Source organism: Gymnogyps californianus, chromosome 3 (assembly GCF_018139145.2).
Source record: "Gymnogyps californianus isolate 813 chromosome 3, ASM1813914v2, whole genome shotgun sequence".
In the NCBI taxonomy this organism is placed as follows: domain Eukaryota; kingdom Metazoa; phylum Chordata; class Aves; order Accipitriformes; family Cathartidae; genus Gymnogyps; species Gymnogyps californianus.
The window spans coordinates 100,779,392-100,803,618 of NC_059473.1; the positions used below are offsets into that span (position 1 = coordinate 100,779,392).

General features: G+C 38.3%; 1 protein-coding gene across 2 annotated transcripts in view; it reads left to right on the plus strand.

Annotated features, from left to right (window-relative positions):
* BMP5 (bone morphogenetic protein 5) overlaps positions 1-24,227 on the plus strand; it is a 60,472-nt gene that overhangs the window by 32,006 nt on the left and 4,239 nt on the right. For both annotated transcript variants that reach the window (XM_050894457.1, XM_050894458.1), the window contains exons 3-5: positions 2,899-3,047; positions 13,451-13,648; positions 22,672-22,748. In XM_050894457.1, coding sequence (XP_050750414.1) covers positions 2,899-3,047; positions 13,451-13,648; positions 22,672-22,748 — 424 coding nt within the window. The remainder of the gene's footprint in view (positions 1-2,898; positions 3,048-13,450; positions 13,649-22,671; positions 22,749-24,227) is intronic.

Sequence of the window (24,227 nt, forward strand, 5' to 3'; positions counted from 1 at the left end):
ACTTTTCTGGGTTTCAAGGAACATATAGACGGTTTATTCCACCTTTACTTCCTTAAGTGACCCAGGAGATGTGGAGCTTCTTAGACGTTCTGCCCACAGCCTCTTTGCTGAAATTCTTGACTGTGGTAGCATTTCTGCTGTAGACAACTGGCCGTTTGGGACCAGACTGAGATCACTAAACTTAAACAGCCTCCACAAAGGTAAAGCCAATCAGCTGTATTCTGCCTGAATGTGTTCACTGTTGCATTTCAGGCTATTTACGACATAATGCCTTACTTTTTTATTATGTGTTGTGGGCTATTTTTTAAATAGAAATATTTTTTAAAATTAGAGCCAAAATTTGCAGCTGTTTTTCATTTTAAGTGTGATCGTTCTTTTCTTTTCACAGAATAAAGGAGAATTTTAAAATTAAAAATGTCACAAAATGTGATGAGAAGTTTGAGTGAATGACACCAGCTAATGGGGGAATCCTGATCCCAGAGCTCTCATTGCCTTCTCAGGGGTCAGGTTTTCACCCTATGTTTGTATCAATTGTGAAAGAAGTTGGGTTTTTTCCTGACAAATACTTTGAATTTCTGTAGTAAATTACTGTTATGAGGGCTAAATCATTAGCACTGGTCCAGAGACATTTTCTCAATTCTACTATGTGTTCTGGAGCATCAGTTCTGGTTTTCTCTAGGTACCCACAACTAATTTTTTGTTCATTTGCTGAGTTAGTGTGTAAGGACAACCTGCCTCTTTCAGTCTATTACCTTAGCCAGATCACTATGCTTGTAGGAAGGTAGACAAGAAGGTTGACATATCAATACCAAAGACACTTTGGTGTGAGTTTCTGCTGCAGTACAAAGTAATAAAGTCACACTGAGGAGAGATCCACAGGGGAAATTTATCCTTTATATGGATTTCTGGACTGTACCATTAGTAGTGCCCTATTCTGATTTGGCATATGAGACATTGTGCATCCTGACTTTTGAGAACATTTTGTATCAGTCCCAGCAAAGTTTGGACCTGAAAGAATCTATACAGGAAAACAATTATGTATTCTAGGAGGAAACAAGACAAATGTGAAATTATACCACTGTGATATTGTAATATTTTATATTCTGAACAATTTTATAGTTTCCTATTAAATCTACTGAATGTTACAAAAAACATTTATAAATAAACATCTTAAAGACTGTCACATTCAGAATTAAACCTTTCAGCTTTAAAGTTCCGATAAAACTGCTTATTAGAGAAAAAAGTTGGCATTTAAGACTCCAGAGAGTACTATTTATGAGCTTGTGGTACGTTGTTAATTTGTTCAGTGCCAGTATAGCAGGTCAGGCTCTTTTGAATTATAAGACTGTTTTCATGTTAGCTCCAGAGGGAGAACGTATGTTTTCTCCTTGTGTGGTCATTAGTACAGTTCTACTAGAATGGAAGTGATATAAGCCCAGCAAAAGATTATCCTTTAACAGAAGAAAAAAAGGCGACTTGAAAGAAAGCCCTTTCAATTTTCTTTTTTTTTAAAAAAGGCTCCTTTATAATTTCTGAGCTCTTTAACCTGATTCTGCAGATATTTCTCATATGTAAGTAAACATACGCTTGTCATAGTTCATTTGGTCTTATTTTCCTGAGCATTGAACAACCACAGTTTCAAGAGCTATATGAAATGTTTTTTTCAGTATCAGACCTTCTAGGTGCATTTACAGTGTTTAGTCTAGATAAGACAGTAACTTCCTATGATGTCATTGCAGTTAAACAACATAAGAATACAGTGACAGGACCACTGTAATTTTAAATCCACTTTTTATACACAAAGCCTATTATTTCTGCCCCTCTTACCTCTTTAAGCGTATATTCATGCTGTCTGTAAGGTAAAAATACGATTCCAAGGTCTGTGTAAGCCAAGTCTGTCTTTAGTTGACTTGGACAGTCAAAATTTAGAATAAAATATTTTTGCTTGTATATTATTGATTACTATTTATGGCAGAAATGAAATAGGTTTCTGTAACTATAGATTTAGGTTTAAAAGGCTAAATGGTGAAAACAGCTTTTAATAATGCATGCTGCTTTGTAGAAGCATGTAAAACAAAACTGGTGAGAGCTAAATACCTTGTGTTTAGTGTGGTCATTGTAGTAAATTATTTGTAATACAGATGTGGTTCTGGAACCAATTGTGTCAGGAGATATGTGAAAACAGAACAAATAAACGATCCATGCTAAATATTTAGTAACATGATTATACTAACTGCCCTGAGCAGCCCTTCTGAATTACTGGGAGATTTCATGGGAACAAATTTGAGAATATACCAGGGAACTGAGGGTTAAAATGTAATAATTACATTATTGAATATATATATAATTTCTACTTTGATATAGAGACTTATTTTCTAAACATCTGTGCTAATATGAAACTGTCTGAACCGTCATCTATTCACGTTTTGTCATATGATATAGCTGCTGTCATATGTTATCAATAACAGATTTTTTTAGCAACGCTATGCCTTTGAATTTTAGTTGAAATTGGTATGTGATTTTGACAATTTTTGTCTTTTAAACTGAATGGTTTATTAAAGTTAATCTTCCTGAGACATTCTAGTGCTGAAAGATGAATCCTTTATACACAGCCTCAATTATATATTTTGTGTATTTATATCAGGAAGCTGGATTTTTCAGATTTTCCAGAGCTTTAGTTTTTACATGCTGAGACTCATTGCAGAAAGGCCTCTCAGGGGAAATACCTGTATTATACTTAACAATTACGTTAGCTACAGCACATGCTGTACTGTGTCATGATGAGGATATGTCAAAGGATTATTCATTTGGACTCCAGGAAGTTATTGTCAGCAAGGAAATTAAGGACAAAAAATAATAATATTTGAACGCCTTAACTCTCTATTTTCTTTAACTTAGGGATGCAGACTTGTTCCTGTTAGACACAAGAAAGGCTCAGGCTTCTGATGTGGGCTGGTTTGTGTTTGACATTACTGTGACCAGCAATCACTGGGTGATCAATCCACAGAACAATCTGGGCTTGCAACTCTGCGCTGAAACCGGGGACGGTAAGATCATAACTGTAAATCATAACACCGTATATGCTCTTGTCACCTCTTGCTAGGAATCTTTTCTGGATGAGTGTTTTTTAACTTGACTGGGTGACAATTCACTGAGAGTTTATAAGCAAAGAACACAATTCTTATCCTGCCATAGCTATAGTCTGCAAACTTTCTATTCTCAATTCTGTAGAATATGGCAATTATAAAGCTAACTGAATCAAGTTAAATTAAATGAAGCCTGGGATAAAAGCTCCTACATACAAAATGAAGTTCCATTTCAATGTTCTTCCACTGATGATTACATTCAGGAAACTGAAGCAGATTTGTGGAATTTTTGTTTTAGAATGTTTTTAAAGAACTTTCTGGGCTGAAGCATGGAGAAAGGTATAAAAAACCCTCAGGACAGTTCAGGAGGTATCTCATAGTCACTGGTACTGATGTTGGAGAAAGGTTAACAATAGGGTAATGTGGGAATTGGTTTTCTATAATTTGAAAAAAAATTAATTTCAAAAATTTTTTATCTTGAAATGGGTTAAAAATTTGAAATCTTAAAAACTTTAATTAGCTGAAAATTAGGAAGAACACTATCAAAACTGAAGTCAGAGCTGTGGGGTTTTTAGTACAAATTTACTGGGCTACTACATTATTCACAGTTATGCTTTTCGTTAAAAAGTGAAAATGCATCTCAATGCAAAATAATATTTTTAGAAGAAATGTTCTTTACTTAAACTTCTTTAGAAACTAATAAAAAGAGACTTATATACTGTTTTTTCTGTGATGGTTCACTTAATCCATACTACTTTACAAGCAAACTTTCAGATTTAGCTCTTTCTTGTCAAAAAGCTTTTTATGTCAGAGGTCAAGGGATCTATGATGCCGGTTAATCTAAATCTTAGCTGACATAATGTTAATGAGTAGCAGAAGAAACCCTGGTGTAAGGATTAATATTTTTTTCGTCTTTCTTTGTTCTGGCTACATTTTCTCATTGTTTTTGATCTGAATTCTCCCTCAGGCTCAGCTGGGCTGTGAACAAAGCCTCTCATACTTTTTCAGCAAGTGCTCCGGCTGCTGGAGAGTTATGCAAAAGCTATCCTTTAGGCGTGATGCTTAAAAAAGGAGTTGGCAGGCTTGAACCAGAGCAGATGACCATTTCACCTAATATTGCTTATACAGTCGGAGTACAGTCAGTGGAAAAGGGAGGCAGCAATGCAAAGTTGTTGCTGCGTTCAACCAGCCTTCAAAGGCACCACACCTGAGCTCGGGCTGTATGGGGAGCGGCTCTGTTAGGCAGCCTGGTTTTGTGAGGCCATTTTTAAGCCCTTAAAATTGTGGAGAGGTGACACCTCCGTCAGGCGTCCAAATTAGGTGGACTGGCTTCTGGCCAGCTTTCCTGCTCCAGAATAAACTCCATCCTTGACTTTTTTTCCAGGAGATTCAAATACAGAAATTCTTGAAAATTAAATATCCATGAAAGGCATTCATTAAGAAACCCTGGAACCAGCAATTTGTTGGTTCTAGCCTCAAAATTATATCCGTTCAGTAAACAGCAGGGAAGTTTGTATGGGTAAAAGGAAACCTTTACGTTAATACACTGAAGAAATTGTAAAAGAATAGTTTATGTAAATATTTGCCCTGTCCTACTCCCAAGAGCAGAAAGGTGATAGATAATTTTGTTTTAAATTCCAAAGCCACAAGCAGCTTTACCTTCTGCACCTCACTTATTTGAATTTCTCAACACAGCTGCTTGAGTGAGGAAGGAATTCCCCTCTTCCCTCACTTTCTGTTCTCTTTTCAGTTTATTCTTGCAAGAAGAGTGCCCTTCTAGGGACTAAAGTTTTCAAAACTATAGGGAAGACCTGTACTATACCACTTCAGCTTAGCATAAGAAAAATCATCCTTTCGTGCTCTTATAATTTTTCTCTTAAGGCTTTGATTATTTTTATTGGGTTGCTGTTACTTCTGGAAGCTATTAGAAACACCAGCAGTTGAATGACACATTTGTGTACAGATGGAACATGAATTTTTATACATGACTCAGTATGTAGTGGACTCAGTTTGTAACCCAGAGAACCCCACCCACCTTCCCTCCAACCAGTTTTCTAAGAAAGCTCAGAGACTGGTTCAAATCAACAGAAAAACCTTCCCTTGGCTCAAGTGAACTTTAGGCCATGCAGGCCTGAAGCACGTTTCTTCATGCCTCCAGCTGTCCACTGATTTTATGGGAGGTAGAGGAGTTCTGCCCCCATAACTGGAGAGACATTTATGATAAGACCTATTGCAACAGACCAGTAAACTAAATGGGATTCTGTTAAGGCACAGGATCCTTGTTTGAGGTATTCAGGTGCTGCACTGGGGCCCTGGATAATCAAGTCTGTAAATACATACTAATTTTTAGATTTATTCATACAGCACCTTTAAAATGAGGTGCCAATAATTACTGAGACTCCGGGGTGCTACTATATTGTTATCATTACCATTAACAGTAATCTTTCTTACAGTTATCTTTCAGTGACTTTTTAGGCAATTACTTGTGTAGATATATTTCTTTGTGATCCCTGAAGAAGGTGCATAAATAATAATAATGTCTACATGAGGAATAAAAAAATTTGTAACTATTTAATATAACAGTGTGATAAAAACAACTTTGGATGAATGTCTGGTTGTTGTAATTCATATTTTTCCCCCTTTGAAAATGCTGAAAAAGTACAAAAAGCCACATGACATTGGAATGTGTTTTCTTTTTTCTTTAAGACAGTATTTGGTATCATACGTCTCATTTTAGCATGAAATGTAGACTTTTTCTCTTAATGGGACGTTTTATTTTGAACAGTAAGAATAAAGGTTTGCATGACACATATGGAAGCTGTCAACATATAATGCACTGTTTCCCTGGGGCTGTGGTAAATTAAGGATCAGTTTTTTTGATTCTCTTTTTTAATGTCTCCTCAACATTCTGCAGCATCCCCTTTTGGCCAATTCCCTCCTTTTGACACCAAAACTCTCCGTGGTGTTTAAAACGAGAGGTGATCATTTTCACACTGATGGAAGTGTGGGTGTTAGATGAATTACAGCATAAAATCAATGCAGATGCAGAAACAATTCGAAAAGCTCCATGCGATACCATATGTCTCCTAAGACTTAAAACATGTTCCAGTGAATCAGCACCTTTGTATTAACATTTAACGTTTTTATAATTGGAAGTTAGCAACGGTTTGAACATCATTTTTACTGGAGAAGTATAAATAGCTGCAAGAGTATTCCTTTTGCTGTTTATATCACTGCTGAAGAGAACCTAGCATAGTCTACAGAAAATGGGAGAGGGACATAATGTGTAACAATGACTATTGATGATCCACAGAATAAAACAGGTTCCAAATACACAGCTCTCAATACAAAATCCCGGGTAGCCCCCACAGCCATGTAGTTCTGTGCCTTTTCTTAGATTACTGCAGCTCTCAGTCATTTTCCATCTGCCTGCGCGTCAGAGGGGAAGAAACTCGTGGTAACTTTGAAAAGCCCAAGCTGATCAAGGTGATTTCTGTTACCACATAGTCCTATGGAAGGTTTCTTTGGGCTTTCCTGCTGTTTGAGGTGGGCAGGCAGCAGGAATCCTCAGCTACCCGACTGACTCCTGCTTCAAGTATTTTTTTCCTCAGAGCAAAGGGAAACTTGAAAGAAATAGGATCCTTGATCCAAGTGAAGCCTGGAGAAGGCCAATTCTCTCTCCAGCACATATTTGGGTACACTCCGACATGTGTCCTGTGGAAGGGTGTTTGGCTCCTAATCCTACATGCTCTAGGAAGCATTGGTGAGGTCCTTCTCCAGCGATGGTGGGGGAGACATTAAGAGACACATTCTCTCTTTTTTAGCCTCTCCTCCTTTAAGCCTGGGCCTTCCAAGGTCCCTTTCTCCTATGAAGCCTTCAGAGAGGCAGCACGGCCACATTCTCTATGTCGCAGAGGGTGGCTGGCTTGCTTTCAACCCATAGCAACTGGTGGCAGCACCCTGGCTTCTTCAGGTAGTTGGCTGCATACTTTACATTGGCTTTGGCCTCACCTTTACAACACTAAATGTTATCAATCTCGTCCCGAGGTTGCCCCCAGTCAACTCTGGCACCTAACTTACATGACCACAGTAGCCATCAGGTACTCTGGAGGATGCTGCTGGGTTGCTACATTTAAGTCTCTTGGCAGATCTGGTATTTACAAGGCAAAGTATCAGGAGTGAGTTCACCTTCATTAGTGTCCTTACAGTGGGGGAATTTAGGATATATGTATTTATATTGATATATATATATGGACTTTGGCAGGCAATAGCTCTGCCTAAATTCTGAGCCATCTGGAAGCCATATAGCCATGTTAGCACAGCACTGAACCCAAGCTAATATATCCTGCCCCTCAGCAGGTTTTATTAGCTTGGGCTCAAGCACTGCCTAAGTACAGCTACATGAGTTCTGGTTCAGAGCTGACTTTGGCCAAAGTTACACTAGTAAATTAAACATGCTCAGGAATACTGCGGTGTGAAACGAGCAGGAGGGATGACTCTCTCAGTCTCCAAAACACGGTGACCCCGTGGCAGCTGCCCCCGGGAGAGGTCCCTGCAGCACTGCCTTGGGGTGCTGGGGACTCTCGAGTGGAGCTGGCACAGGACCTAAGTGCACCAGGAGCACCTTCCCACCCTGAGCAGAGCAGATGATCCAGCTCCAGCACCTGGGAGCGCTCCTGGGCACTCTTTAATTTACTCAGATAGGTGTAACCCCTGTTTCCAGCTGGGTCAGAAATACAGTCAGCATTTTCTTGTGTCTGCTTGTAGCAAGCTATGTGAACACGCCCTTTGTTAGTAAGGGCACACTTCCTTTAAGCAGGAGGGTCAGGGAGGTGAGATGGGCTCCTGCCGCTTCTCCTGCCACCACTGCATACTGGTGCATACTGGTCCTGGCTGTACAGCTGTGCAACTCCCCCTCCACCCTGCTCCCCAGACAGAAGAAGGATACATCTGCTTCTCAGCACCAGTATTTTAGGGATAATGGCATTTGTGTTTTATTTCATTCAGAAGGCTTTTATCCATTTTATTCTTTGGTGGATGATCAATTAATCTAATCTCTCCTTGTTTTATTGTCTTCCTGAACACATTTTTAACTGTGCAGAAAAGCCCTAGGACTCCCACAAACCATTCACGGTTTAAGTACATTAAATTGAAAGGATAAATCAAGTACTTAGCAAGCGTATTTGTGTATGATTACATCTGATTTTTTTGTGTAAGCATACACGGTACTGCCACATTATACAGCATACTATGGTTCCTAACATGTTCCCAAGTACTTTCTTCAAGAGCTTTATGAATACCAAAATCAACACAAAAAGATACACAAAATTCCTTCAACTGAACTGAATAAAACCAATAAAATGTAAGATTTTAAAAACAAAAGCTGAATCTTTAGTTTTGAATAAACCTATGAAGCGTAGGAAATGCAGAGCACACCATCCAAGACCACCCATTTTTCAGAATTCCTTAAGGCCTCCAAGGAGCAGAAGAGTTAATAAAACACATGCAGCTTGTTTCAAAAGCATATTTTATGTTGATATAGATAAATGTGCCCACCAAAGGAAAAGTTTGCATAACAGTTTATGTAGATGATACCATAGAGACAGTGTAAAATACTTTGGAGTGTTGAGGATGCCTTATATGTGGCTCATCATATTTATGTCGTTAGGTTTTCTCTTCTCCTTTTTTTAATAAGACTTCATTTAAGCTTTGGTAGCCAAACTCTATCTCAATTCTTTTGTTTCTGTGAAGTCCCATTGCTCTCAAGAGCACTGTTCAGGCATGAGAAACCACACAAGTTTCTATCTAATTCTGAAAACTACTTTGCGAGCTTTCAGACTCAGAGCCTCAGGACAGTTTTTGCTCAAATATTAGATGTTATTGGACCTTGTATACTCAGGGTCTTTCTCCAAAAGGCCTTTCCCAATCCTCGTTTCAGATATCACTCCCCATGAGGAGGGAACCATAGGTGTGGTTTCGGAATTTTTTTTTTTTCAGCAAACCAGAAATGAATTCTCAGCATCACTAAAGTTTTAATTTCTATCTACAAATATATAAAATTATTACCAAAATAACTACTGTGACCTAGCAGTAGTGGTTAATCTGTAAAATGTATTTTGTGGCTTGTCGAACACTTTTGAAAGTAAATAAGTGCTTGTTTTTCATAACGAGTGGTTTGCTGCAGTTTGATGACTCAGGACAAAATAATGGATCTTGGAATCACTCATTGTCCTGTGTTGCCAGTGTAAATCTGGCCAAGATGCATAATGGCTGAAAGCTCTTGCAAAATTAGTGTCTGCTCAGTGCCTTACATAAAATATATACTGCCTGAAGAGAGACAGCCAAGTCACAAATCTTACCACTGTCATTGGCATCCATGCTGGCCATCTCAGAAAAAGTCAGCTTTCTGAATGTCATGAAAAACGAGGCAATGTCTCCAGGTCAGGACTGTGAGACAAATTGTTATTGAAAGCTTAAAGGGCTCTTGCATTTTCATTTGGAGCAGCTGGGGGGAAATGAACTTTTAAGATGGAACTTGATCAGTTCATGAAAAGAATTCTATGATATGACTGCATGTGACAGCAGAAAAGCAGACACAGTGACACAGTAAATAGCTCTGCAGTTATCATCCTGAGTGCTATTCCTATTTTGTGGGTAAAAAAAAAAAAAAGAACAAAATCATCAGGATTGTCGAGGTAGGACCTTTTTATAAGCTGAACTTCACAGTTATTTTTGCAGCAGCGATTCCTTTATTATAAGGGGACAGAATGTGAAAAGGCAAATAATATTCATTCAGTTCAGTCAGTCAAACCGGCACTTCCATATAAGCTTTTATGCCAACTGCTAAGGGCACTTTACTATCAAACAGAATAAAAGCCAAAAATAAGCTTAAATGCCAAGTCAAACAAATACATCTTGCCAAAGACTCAAAATCATATGAATAAGGACTAAGGAGTTCAGCAGATTTGGAACATAATGCTTTAAATAAGTCTTAGTCTCCAAATATACCTGTCAATATGGAGAAGAGATAGTAAATTATCGTAGCAGGATTGAGAAGTGCATGCCAGAATGTGAGGAATACAAAGGCTCTGGACTGTCACTGCACAGAGTAAGTCCATCTGTTATGCTTTTTTGTTTTTTCTAGGTGTAGGGGCAATTGCAGTGGCTAGTTTCAGTGGAGCAGGCACTAGCTGACTGCTGGTTTCTTGCAGCTTCTTCTTCTTTTCTTCTAAAGTCTGAAGAAAAGTCTTTGAAATCCTCAGAATTAAAGATACGATGGAAGCATAAAACCAAACCCATTTTTCAGAATGTTTGACCACGTTCAATTCTTGTTCAGAGATGCTCAAGAGAAACAGAGAGAAACACCTTGCTGTTGTGGTTTTACCAGTTTCATGTGGGTGAAGCTCCAAGGGAAGGTGTAATTAAGCAGGTCAGCCTGAGACATTCAGCTGATTTTAGAAAATACTGCTCTAATACCACAGTATGGAACAACTGCGTGCTGCGGAGACCTGGATTTTCAGTTGCCATCGAAGCCAAACGTTTTCTAAATGCTTACAAGAAACGATAGACTAAAACTGCTTAGTAAAAATGAAACCCATGAATGCTTCTTGCTACAAAGGCCAATTCAGGTTAGGGTAAGATTTTTCTTACTGTATCCTGAAATCCACTCTATGGACAAAGGTGAGGACTACCTAACAAGACCATGGCACACAGATGGAGCTACTGCTGTGGCAGAAAGCTTGATGCATTTCAGAGGCAGGATGCTTTGAAATACCTCCTGTTCAGGAAGGGGCAAAGCTTTGTGTTCTTAGACTGAAGGAAATCTCCAACATGCATACTTTTTTTTTTTTTTAATAAAGGATAATAGAAGTTCTGTAAATGCAAACTTTCTTTTGCACAGAAGCAACCTAAAATGGAGACAACATATGTGGTTTGAATTTCCAAACCAAACAGTTCAGAGATCCTCCTCGGAAGAAATATAACGTCTCAAGGGCAGTGTATATTTTGATTGCTTCGTCTTCTGAAAGTCGCAGTTAAGCTAGGGTATATGATAAACCAAGAGAGAAAAGTTCAATGGTGAACCCACAGAAGTCAATAAAAGTTTTCCTGTTGACTGCACTAGAAGCAGATCCAGTGCATATACCATTCATGAATTGAACAAATGGTAATTAAAAGATCAAGCAAATAAAGGAATAAAGTCATATAAGCTGTTTCTGTGTGTAAAAAGGCTGTGGGTTACAGGATTAATTTTTTATAGTATATCTCTATACATTGAATAACCAAGTAAGCCTTAACTTGTGGAATCTTAATAGCCATCTCATTGCTGAAGTCTAAAGGAAACCCAGAGGAAACTTAATAATATTAAAAGTTATTTTAAAGGGAGTTCACATTGGTTTGAAGGATATTTTGCTTCGCACACAATATCCACCATTGTAAATTCAGAGAACCTAGATTTAAATTCAGAAAACCTCCACACATCTTTACAGCCCTCAGTTTATAAATCTAATAGTATTCTTAAAATGTCCACCAGTAAGGTATTAATCTTTTACAGATAAAATTAAAATTCTGAAAGTCACTGGAACAAAAAATAAAGAAAAATAGTAAAAATATTCCCTCTAGAAATGAGGGGAAACTTGGAACTTTGTGGTAAGAGGCTAGTTTGTCCGTGTTGCAATGAATAGAGAATAGTCTGTACAGTTTTTCATATCTGACTTGCAACAGAAGATTGGAACATTGAGAAATTAATGTTACTGAATTATTTAATAGTAACTCAAACACATGAAGAATTAAAGAAACACAAGACTAAAAAGCCATTTAAAATGAAATCAGAAGCTTCAACAAATATATTTTTCCCTTGCAGTCAAAAAAGTAATTATCAAAATTGTTCAGAATATGTTGCCAATTACTCTGCTCCATAACTGCTAACTTTCTCAGTTCTTCTCCTGCCTTTGCTGGGCTCTCTGTCACTGGAAACATCTTAAACCAATTTAAAGTGCTACACCTGAATAAACATGTTGTAAAAGTGTTTATGTATTGAAGTGGGTCAGTTCAAGGTATGGTATTTGGCTGGAACTTCTAATTTCTCTTTTTACTGCAAAAGGGCTGCCAGAAGGAGGAAGTCTGAGCTGAATTAATACATTTGTTACAGTGGAAGTAGAATGGAAACTACTTTAACCACAAATCAAACTGCCTCTTTCATTTATGCCAGTGATAGAGTTTTTCTAAGAAATATAGACTCTGGCGTACAGCCACTGTAAGTTTGTGTTTGAAAAGGAAACCTATATGCTTATTTCTATAAGGTTTACTCCTATGCTTATTTGCAAGTTCTTTTTCAGGATGACTGAGTTAATGGTATTAAACGTTTGTGAGGCAGATGCTCCTTCGTCGCCCGCGTAGCAAACTTTTCCAGTCGGTTTGGAAGAATCCCCGGGCGCCCCGATGCCGCGCAGCGCACGCGGTGCCTGTGCCCGTACCTTCCCGTTTAAAGGACCTCTGTGTCCCCCACCCAGCACAGCTGCACAGCTTCACATGACACTGTCTCATTTTCTGACGGTTGAAGGGCTCTGTATAATACACGTACGCACAAAAGTGTTTATGCTGCCAAAATAAATTCTGTTAAGAGCAAGGGTTTATTTGCTAAAATGTCACTGATGCAGTTTCAGTGACTTGTTTTGCTTTCTTTTCTTTTAGTGAGGTTTAGATCCTATAATATAGTGAGGTTACCGCACAGTCCTGACTGAACAAATATTTTAAAGAAATACGCACATCCCCTGGGAACAGAACCAGAGTCAGTAATGTACGTATTTCAAACTCTGTTCTCTTGAATGACTGAATGCCTTCCTACCTTTACTAGTGAATGAACATCAGTTTGAGTAACACTGCACAATATTTACTTTTAAAGCAGAAGTATATTTATTGTCTACACTTCTATTTGCTACCGATTTGCTTTGGGAATATACGGTTCCACATCTCACACTCAAGTGATGCAAAAATTAGATGACCGCATTACATTATCCCTTCTATAGCTTACAGACTTCAGTGGGGCTCATTTATTTTTCAGTTCTATAGATGTGTACATGAGACTGAATTAAAATATCTGTGTAATGAATAAGATATAGAGCGCACAGAGACTGCAATTTTATGCAGTAACAAACTATCTGTAAAGCTGTTGAAACTTTTGTAAATTGTTGAATTTTTTGTCTTTTAAGTTCCATTCAACAAAATGCGGTTAGGATTCTTAATCACGTAAATTCAGGATTATGGGCAAAATCCTTGCCATGCTTCAGTCAGCAGCTGAACTCCCACCATGGCTTCAGGAGGGGCAGAAGTTCACCTTTTAACTTACAATTTCCATTACTTTATAGGTCGAAGTATCAATGTTAAATCTGCTGGCCTGATTGGAAGACATGGGCCTCAGTCAAAACAACCATTCATGGTTGCGTTCTTCAAGGCAAGTGAAGTGCTTTTCCGTTCTGTCCGAGCAGCCAACAATAAAAGGAAAAATCAGAACCGCAACAAATCCAGTAGTCATCAGGAGTCTTCTAGGATGCCAAGTGCTGGGGGTAAGATGAAGCTATGATTTACTAGCCTGTTTACAGGAGCTATGGGCACCTGCTCAAATGCAGTGGAGTTACAGCAGCTCAACAAAATACTGCTCATTGGCTGAACTCTCAGAAAGTCTGTTCCCACTCCATTTCTACCTGCCCCTCTAGATTTGCTTAAAGCTCTTTTGTTATGTTGGCCCTGAGCATGATCTACCTTCTGTGACTCAGGTCACTTACATCTATCATGGGCTCCTGGAGGATGAAATGACCAAGTAGTTTGGGAAAGGCTGTATCTGAGCTTGAAACTAGTCCTATGTAGTAGGCAACTGGATGAGATCTTTGCTATGCGTAACAAAAAAGTAGACAGAGAGAAGGGTTGCACCCCAACTGCTTGTCTAGGAAGCCTCAGCAAAAGACAGTGTTTGGACTCTTGTTTAACTGCCTCTCAGCTGAAGAAGCCAAGATGTAACACAAAAATCTGAATACTGGAAATGAGGAATCTTAACCAATCTGTGAAAGCGTAAACTGTTTATGAGTTCAGACCAGCTGACACGTACTGATGTGTACACAGTGCATCCCTGAACGGAGTTAATTCGATCCCTTATTTACCTGAAAGGTACTGACAATAATGCTTGTGAAAATGTTGTTAGTCCCATTAGAGCCTGGAATAAGTTTTGCTCCAGTTCTTTCCTGAAATGCTCCTTTCAGCTGGAGGCACAAAGTCATTTTTTAAATACTCTCACTTTTGAACAAACATTTCTACTTTTCGGGGACAGGGTGTGAAAATGCATCTTTCTAAAAGCATGGCAGATCTAGTACCAGCATATCAAAACCTCAATATAGATGTTATTCTTAAGCCCCGTGGATGTCTACAAGTAAGCAAATTAGTATTTAGTGGAAAGAATTCAGCCCTGCAGTGGAACTCATCTATTTGAGGAGAACTGTTCTGAGCATTATGCATTACTTACATCAGTCTCAGAACCTTGACAGTGGCAGATTAGAGACTCCTCTAATGTAATGCATAAGCCTTTCTCTGATCTTCTGCACAAGGATGAATTTTGCCTTAACAACCACAAACTGCTACTGAGTTGCTAAAGAAATCATAGAAATTATTTTAATAACTTACCTTTCTAAACTTATTTAAAGTTTACCTGGTGATCTACTGGAATAAAATTCCACTTTAAGGTTAAAAATGAGTATTAAAACATACTTGAAAAAAGGTTTTCATCCATAGCAATAATTATTACTGCTTCAGTAGTGGGCTCAATTTTATTTATATATGAAGTATAGGTAGAAAAAATACCATGCTATTTCTCTAGTTTCTGTTGAGGACATGGAGCATAGTTCTTTCTGAGGCAGAAGACTTAGAGATGCATGTGTTCCATTTGAGGACACTAGCTTTTGAAAAGCCCCTGACATTTGTTAAGGCACCAGGGATCTCTATCTACAACTGGTTTTTGTTTTGGTTTTTTTGAGTATTGTAAAATTTTCTGATATTCTCTATGACTATACAACAAAAGCTCATCTGCACAATTAACTTCTAACCCCTTATTAGTCAATATTGCAGGGGAGCAGTTATTAAAATAAATAATGAAAGAAGTCCCAAACTGGACAATTTTAGCTTTTTATTAGTAAAAAAAGAAATTACATATCTATAGCAGAATGGCATTTTTAAAATTATTCATTATTTATAAAGTTATATAGACCAAACATTCTCTCTTCATTAACTGCTTAAAGTTCTTCAGATTTTTTTGAAACAATGCAAGACAAAAATTGACTTAGCATCTTGTAATTCAGATGTGGTTTAAGCATGCACATCAGTTAAGCTTGCTAGCTGGTGCTCGCTCTAAATTCATTGACTTCAGTAGACAAATTGAATCTGCATTTTGTGTAGTTCTAGTATGATCAGCTTTTTTTCTGCAGAAACTGTTCCTTCTATTTTACTGGTACCGTATGATGCACTTCCCTATTTCCATAAAAGGGCTTTGGACTGAATGACACAACATGAGCGTTTTCTTGTGGGTTCTTTTTTTTTTTTGGTGGTGTTTGTTTTTTTTTAAATACAGTCAAACATGACCTGTGCAACTGCATTAACTCCAAAATACAATCTCTTACCTTAAGGGTAAGTAATATTCTCTCTACACAAAAAATATTAAAAAAAGATTTTTCATATTTCCTGGAAAATGTCTACTAATTTTGAGACTCACATTATTTTGGAGGAAGGGAAAATCATCTAAGTACATGGTACACACAACATACCTAAATATAAATATCATACTTTCAGATTGTATCCTATGTTTCTAGTCCATGAGGAAATGAGAATCGAACAGATTTGTTAAGCCTCCTTGATTACAGCAGGAAAGCTGAACACAAGCTCCCTGCTGGTTTAACCTGGGAAAAACTCAACCTTAACACATGCCAGCAAGTTGCATCGGCATGAGAATTACCACGGGAAGAGCTGTCTGTATGTCTCAAAATACCCGTCAGCCTCATCTGTGCATCCAGTCATGCTCCAGAGCTGTTGTAAAACAAGAAAAATCAGAACATCTTTAGTGAAATGTGCATTATGAAACAAATTTTCTCCTAATCTTTTTAAGCCCCCAGTCTGCATAAACGTAGAGGTACATCACTATATATGTTGATCCATGCCAGATCTCTGTCAAAAAAGATTGCAGTTCAAGAAAACCATACTGTTAAAACAAAATTAGGTTAAGAAGCAATTGCATGTGCAGTTGCATCAAAGGCAAGGGCATTGACCTCTGACTGGAGATGGAGGCAGCAAGATATGGGCAGGCTGGAATAGGTGGCAAAGCTGAAGGCAGATAAGTAACCACAACCTCACACAGCAACGTCCTCTGTAGCAAAGCTGCTTGGAAGAGTAGCTCCTGCACCTTGGCAAATCAGCTTCCATGCTCTTGCCTTGCAGTTTGCCTCAACAGTCCCCATATCACAAATAAAGAAACTCCTTTTATTTGGGTGCCATTAATGATCAATGATGGGACTTTTCACACCGTAAGTTATTCAAAACACTTTTTCTTTTAATAACTATTGCAACAATACCCATTAAAATCTACAGATGAGCACGCTGATGGCTACAAAGGCAATGTGCAGATTCTATCCAGATGCTCCAGCGCGCAAAAAAGACGTGGAGGAGAGAACACATTCTTATTTTCCAGATCTTTGCGTCTTTGCAGAATACAGTCCTTCCATGGGGAGAGCCTGTTATCAGGGAAAAGCTATGCCCTTTTCCTCCTATTCACCAGCCCCAGGAACTGGGGGATGTGCTACATCCCTGCAGGCTTGTGGGAGAAGTCTGATTCTCCTAGTTCTCTACAGCTTCCAGTAATGAGCAGCGCTTTAAAAGTATAATTCATCTCTTCATATTTAAACCACCGAAAAACCCAAGGAATTCTGCCCATCATCTTCCTCATGGTGGACTGTCAATAGACCATATTCAAGTCTCATTCACCCCCTGATGCAAGACACTGTTGACATAAATGACACAGTGAAGGGTGTCATTGTGTGATGTAGGTCCTTGTTTCTAAGCTTGCTCTATAATCTTGTACCTACAGCATCTAAGTCAGACATTGACAGTGAAAAATGCTCATCTACATAGCCAGAGGTTATGTAGCCAGACCCAGATAGGTATGCTGTCATTTATATGTCACAGGCTTTGGTCATACTTCTCTCTGCACATCAATCCCAGCTTTACTACAGTCATGCCTTCCTTGTCTCCTTGCTTTTTTCTTCTTCCTTTTCTTTTTCCTCCTTCTTTTCCTTTTTCTTTTTTTTTCTTTCTCCTTCCCTTTGCCCTTGCCTTTTGTCATCTTCCTTTTCCCTCTTGCCTTTTGTCTTTTGCCTTCGTCCTTTTGCCTTCTTCTTTTCTAAGTTCTTGGACCTTAGCGATTAGCTTTACTGTATTCTCAGCACGTCAAAAAGGAAAGCCCCACTGGGCAACTCAGTTCTTCCCTTCCAATGGACAACACATTTTTTTAATTACTCATGAAGACATACACAAACACAACATGAAGAAAATAAAATCTATATTTGTCGGTTATTATAACAGCTGGGCAATTGTTGACAGATTTGGGGTCATCATCCCTGTGCTGCTAAGAACTTCAAGAAAAGATGACCTCAATGCAGTGTAAAGACAGACAGAATTAAACTCAGCATTCAGACTCCCCCTGCCTGCTATGCACAGAGGATTGAACTGTTTATTACTTACCCAGTTGTATTTTTGTCAAACAGTAGATAAAAGAAAAAATAATTAAACCAAATCAAAGCAAGACAACTTGTTCCCAAAGTACATCACATAACTCTTCCTTAAAATAAACTGGCTTAATTTTTTTTTTTAACATCATCTAAAAAGAGTTACAGTGTATTGGGCACTAGAGGATATCCACGTCTAAGTACTGAATAGTGACTTACACCAGGAAACTCAAAAACAAAGCTACATAATTTTTGTTCATAATGCAGTGAGATAAAACCAGAAAACAATACTTAACTCTGCATTTCCTGTATTTTATTGGTTGGTGTCACACTAATTAATTAAAACCACAGTACTTTGTGATTGTATATATAGACATGTCTATATATCTTTATTTCCCTTGGGGGAAAAAAAAAAAAATTCCTCATTAAATTTCTTATAAATATATTTTCTTGCCCTCCTTCCACAGCTTTTTCTGCTACGTAGGAGTTTGGACCCCAACTGCAGTCCCTGAATAGCTGAGGAACAATGTTTTCTTAATCATAATAGCCTACAGTTTTGACTCTTGACAGAATAAGCATATGGGCCTTGAAGCTACAGTATGTGAAATTGAATCCTTGGCACCAGATCTTATTATAAATGTCACATTTGATACTTATATGCAATGTTACATTACACACAACATTTGTCTTATATGAAAGATAGAATTCAAGGAAGGAATACAGACTTGCCCGAGTCTCACTTTCTTCATAGGTGTATGGGTTAGATAGTTTGCAGATATATGTCTGCATATGAAACGCAGACCATCTTATCAGGTGTTCTGGTGTGACCGCTCATCCACCACTGGTTAACCAATATTCAAATAATTGAGGGTATCAAGACAATGAAGACATCTATGTGATGACTTACATATTTACTCTTCTGCCTTTCTCCTTTAACTGTAGGGACTTCTGCTACATTCTGGTGCTAAAACTTCTGTACATATTCTTAAATATGAAAATGTCATGACTGAGAGAAAACTGGCAAAAGCACAGTCTTCCGCTTTCTTTTGTTTGCCTGCTTGGGTGCTATCTAAAATCAGATTGTGACTTTCCTGACTTTCTCATATGAATATCTTTCCCACATTTTTCAGTCACAGTTTTTTTGCAAAGTGACTTGCATTCTATATGACTGAATTTTAAAATTCCCACTAATAGCTGAAACAGAAAATATTTACCTCCTATGAACACTGATATTAGTCAAAATCAGTATATAGATCCTTGTGATCAGTGAAACACAGTTCAATTTTTTTAAGTTAAAGTTCATTTACTTTCCACTACCTTCACCTTACTTCTAACGTGTGCAGAACATACTAGATTATTACAGACAACTCAGCACAAAGTATGACTTAGGGGTTTTGGTTATATTAAAGGCATACAGATTTTTGAAAACTCATGATGTCTTAGGGTATCCTGCCTTGCTTCCAGTGGCTACTCCAGAAAGACACAGGACTCCCATAGGATGTGGGTATATATTTTGACCCTACATGCCCTGGGGCAACTGAGAGTACCTGAGATGGCAGCAGGTAACTAACTACCTGTGGAGAACCTTCAATGACTGTCATTGAGAATCAGCCCATGAAGGCTAGGAAAACACCATAGGAAAGAAAGTAGTATTCATCTTTAAAAAGGAATGAGGATTTGAGGTATTATAGCTTAGAAACCCTAACTTAACATCCCTGGTGGTACTAGAACAAGTTATTTAGTACTGCAAATGGATATATCCTGACTTGTGCACAGCTTTTGACACAGTTTCAGGAGACATATTTGGGCCCAGGTATATTCAACAGAAAGTAGGTACATAGCCTGTTAAAAAAAAAGAAAAAGCATATTCAAAGAGCATGTTACCAATAAGAGTAAAATTTGGGTGGGTATTTTGAATGACATCTCATTGAGTTTCTTCTGGATCTGATTCAGTCCAACATTTTAATGGTAATTTGGATGATTGATCACTTCTCCCAGATCTGGTATCCTCTGTGAACTTGCAGAGAGCACACACTGTTATATTGTCCAGGTTACTAACAAAGACATTAATCAGTATTGGCACCAGCACTGATCCTTTAGGGACAACCCTAGTAACCAGCTGCCAGCTGGACTTCGTACCACTGATCACAATCCTTCGAGCCCAGCAGCCCAGCCAAGTTTCCACCCATTATATTCTTTACCTATCCAAACCGTATCTGACCAATTTGGCTCTAAGAATACTATGGGAGACCGTATCAAAAACCTTCCTAAAAGCAAAGCAAAGAACACCCAGAGCTCTTCAAAAGCCCACAAAGCTAGTCAGCTCATCACAGAAAACAATCAAGTTGGTTAGGCACAGTTTGAACTAGTAAATCCATGCTGACTGTTCCCAAACACCTTTTTGTTCTTCATGTGCTTAGACACAGCTTCCAAGAGAATTTGCTCCACACACTTCCCAGAAACTGAGGTTAAGCTGATTGCCCTTCTTGAAGACGGGTGTGACATTTTCCATTTTTGAAACATCAGAAATATCCTCCAGTCACTATGAACACTCAAAAATGGCAGGAAGTGACTTTGCAATGATGTTGGTCCGCTCATTCCCCACCCTGAAAGTCATCCCTTCTGCTCACATGGACTTGCGTATCTTCAATTTGCTTAAGTGGTTCCTAACTCTATTTCTTTTACTGTGGGTAGAGCCAGTCACTAGGCTTAGGGATTTGGGAGTCCTGAGGGTAAATCTTGCCAGTAAAAACCAAGACAAAGTCATTGAGTACCTTAACCTGTTCTGAGTCCTTGTCGCTAGGTCCTCTGCCCTATTGAAAAATGAATCTGTATTTTTCTTAGTTTTTCTTTTTGCTATGCATGTACCTATAGAAGTCCTTCTTGTTGACCTTCACATCCCTCACCAGTTTCAACTCCAGCTAAGCTTTGGCTTTCCTAACATCCATCACTGCATGCTCGGGCAACGTGTTTATATTATTTCTGTGTAGCTCATCCCATTTCCTCACTATTTTTACTTCCTATTGGAATTTGAGCTCAGTCAAGAGTTTCCTATTCCACAGTGGCTTTGTGCCATACTTGGTTGACCTGCACATGAGAGTGGACTTACCTTGTGCTTCTCTCAGAGGGTGTCCTGGATGATCAGCCAGCTTTCCTGGTCTCCTTTGCCCTCCAGGCCAGTCTGCCATGAGATCATGTGAAGAAGATCTCTGAACAAGCAGAAATCTCTTCTCCTGAAGTCCAAGGTTGCAGTGCTGTTGTTGATCATGGTCATCTCTCAGAACCTTTTAACTCTACTGTATCATGGTTGTTGCAGCCCCATCATGCTGCAGTTCTCATCAACATCCTCACCCCCAACCTGTTCTTTATTCATTGATTTGCATAAATAGAACATAATCCTAAGGCGACTAGGCAGGAGTATATAAAAAAGGATCTGAAGCTGATAATTTTACAGTGTGGTTTTGCTGCAAAACTCCTGTTCTGGGGTATACTGCTAGAAAATAATCCGGTAATCATAGGAAATAATTATTTTATTTTATTTGGCACTGTGTTCAGTTTTGGCAATCACATCTTCAGAAAGACACAGAGAAACTGAAGAGAACCCAGAGAAGCAATGATAGCACAGATCAGGACAGCTGACAAGAAGCAGTTGGTAAATTTGCAGAAAAGCTCCTTTAGGCCAGCTATTTTGGAAAAGTTTTCTGCAAGAATAGTGAAGCACTACAACGGGTTATCTCACAGACTGTAGAACTCCCTTCCTTTAATTTTGTGTGAAAAAGGCCTCTCTCTTAATTTTCCAGGAATTTTTCAACAGACACCTTCCCATCCCAGCCTCAAGTCTTTTATGTTAAAAAACTGTTCCTAAAAAAAAATTCTATTCCTGAAAATGAAGATTTTGTTTCTTTTTCAGTGTCTTCCTTGTGTTTGGGGGTTTTTTTGGTTTGTTTTTTGTTTTTTTGTTGTTGTTGTTGTTGTGAATTTCAGTCAACTTTTTTTTACTGCCAGAATGGTTATTTTGGTCCAAAAAAAGCCACTTTAAGCATTCTTGAAATGGAACCAGAGGAGACAGCCTGGCCTCCCTGCTCCATCATATGCCTCACTGATGGCATCACTTGAATAGTGATAAACCAACTCTGAGTGCTAATGTGGTGAAGGCATGACCCTATTCCCTTCCTTTTCTGTTACTCAGGGGCAGTAAGAAAAAAGTACTAGATTTTCTCCAGGATTAAAATTGTCCTGGAGAAGCATGTATGGAAGGTTCTCTGTGTCCTTCTATCCTGACACATCTCTGACAGTGCAGAAACATTCAGGCTTTTAAAAAGCATCTCTTAGTCTACTTGTTTACATTAGTATTACCAACTAAAGATCATCAAGTGGTGAATATTTCCAGATTGGAAATTCTGTTGTTTCAGGGCAATTTTTATCATTGTTGATTTATCTTTTGAATTGGGCTACTTTCTTTACCTGGCAATTAAACCTGTGCCAACATACAGATGACTTCCCCATGTCTTGGATCAGGATCTCACTTGTCCTCCTTTGGTTACCTGTGTGCATATTATCAGAGTTGCTACCTAGCTAGCCAGCAAACAGATATCTTGTAAACCTGTTTCCCCTAACGCTGTATGCATCGTTTTGTCTGTGTACACAAATTGTACCAGGCTGACACTGCTGATTCTGCATTTCCAAGTTTACACTGCCTTTACAACCAAACCTAGGAATATAAATGACAGTATGCTTGTTCCTTTCCTTTGTACAGCTTGGTCAGGAGCTCAAAAATAGCTAACTCTAATGCTTCTAAACAATTTATTATTATTATTATTTTCTTTCTGTAGATTATAACACAAGTGAGCAAAAGCAAGCATGTAAGAAACATGAACTTTACGTGAGTTTCCGAGACTTAGGATGGCAGGTATGATTATAAATGCTGTTTCCTATCAGTTCAAATTGGGACAATATATTTTACAGTCCCTCATTATTTACAGTCTGTTTTCATCATGGTAATTGGTATTTCACTGGTGACAGAGGAATTCTTTAAATGCATTTTGTAATGAATCCCTATCACTGTTGCTTTACCTTTTTTGGCTGCTGTTCTCTCAAAGATTTTGCATATATTAATGGCTTTATGATCTGTATTCATTCACATAAAGATAAATCTGATTTATTACTCAAGATATGAATAGAACTGCAGTAAATGAAACCAAAATCCCCACACTGAGCAATGGAACTTTTGAAATTCGCCCTTGAATTCTCCCTGGTTCAGTGCTGTCTACTGCAGGCAGACATAGGTCTGTAGGTCCACAGGGAACTACAGCTTGGATCACTGCTCAGTGGTCTTTATAACACCACAGCTAAGTTTATATAATTTCTGGGAAAAACTCATCCTGCCATACAGTAACAAAAAAAGAAGGTACTTGTAGTAAAAGGTCGTAAAGACAGAGGCAGGACATTATGAGAAAAGAAAATAGAGATCAATCTAGGTTTTTTTTCCAGAAAGCAAGGAGCTCTCTATAAAGAAAGAACAAGAAGGCCATCAGCAACCTATAACCTAGACATATTGCATATGTAAGTAAGAACTCAGAGATGGCTGTCTGTGAGTTTCACATTTCTCTGAATTATTTTAAAACAATTCGCCATGAGCAGAACAAGTCTATGAGGAGAAAAAGTGTGATGTCTCTTTAGTGACAGCCCATCCTTTACATATCTAGCTCAGATTCTCATATGGCCTCATTACTCTGCCTGATATTTTGTAGTATATCTATCCTCACAGCAGCCTGAAGAAGTAGGCAGAGACTGTTTTCCCAAGTCTGCAGAGCATAATCACCCTGTCCATGGCCACAGAGCAGGCTTGTGGTATTGACTTGAACTCAGGCTACTGAACAAGTGAGACATTGTCTCTCTGTAGGTCACAGATTTTTCCAGGTATCAACAGTTTTTTCATTTTTTGAAACAGTAAATCCTGATATGACCCAGGATGTGCAAGACTTAGATCAGTCATTCAAGGTGGCCATAGAGAAAAGAAAATCTATGTTTTTCACAAAAAATACTTGAAGAAGTCAAAGTTTTGGTTGGAAAGCCAAAGCTACACTGTACAATATTTGATCCCTGAAACTCAGGGTGAAATGAGATAAAAAGAAACAAAACCCAAGAAATAGACACTTGATTCTCTCTGCCCTTCCCCACAGCACCTCCATTACCTTTGCCTGGCAAAGGAGGAATTCAGCAAACTAAACACATAGCTTTCATTAACATTTTAAAATATTTTCCCTCTTGTGGTCTTTCATGCTGTGTTGCTAGAAATACTCAAAATGCATGATTCAGTGACATTCCAATGGGTAATCTCTAGCAACTCTCAGTGTCACGCAATAATACAATTAATGGTATTGAGTAT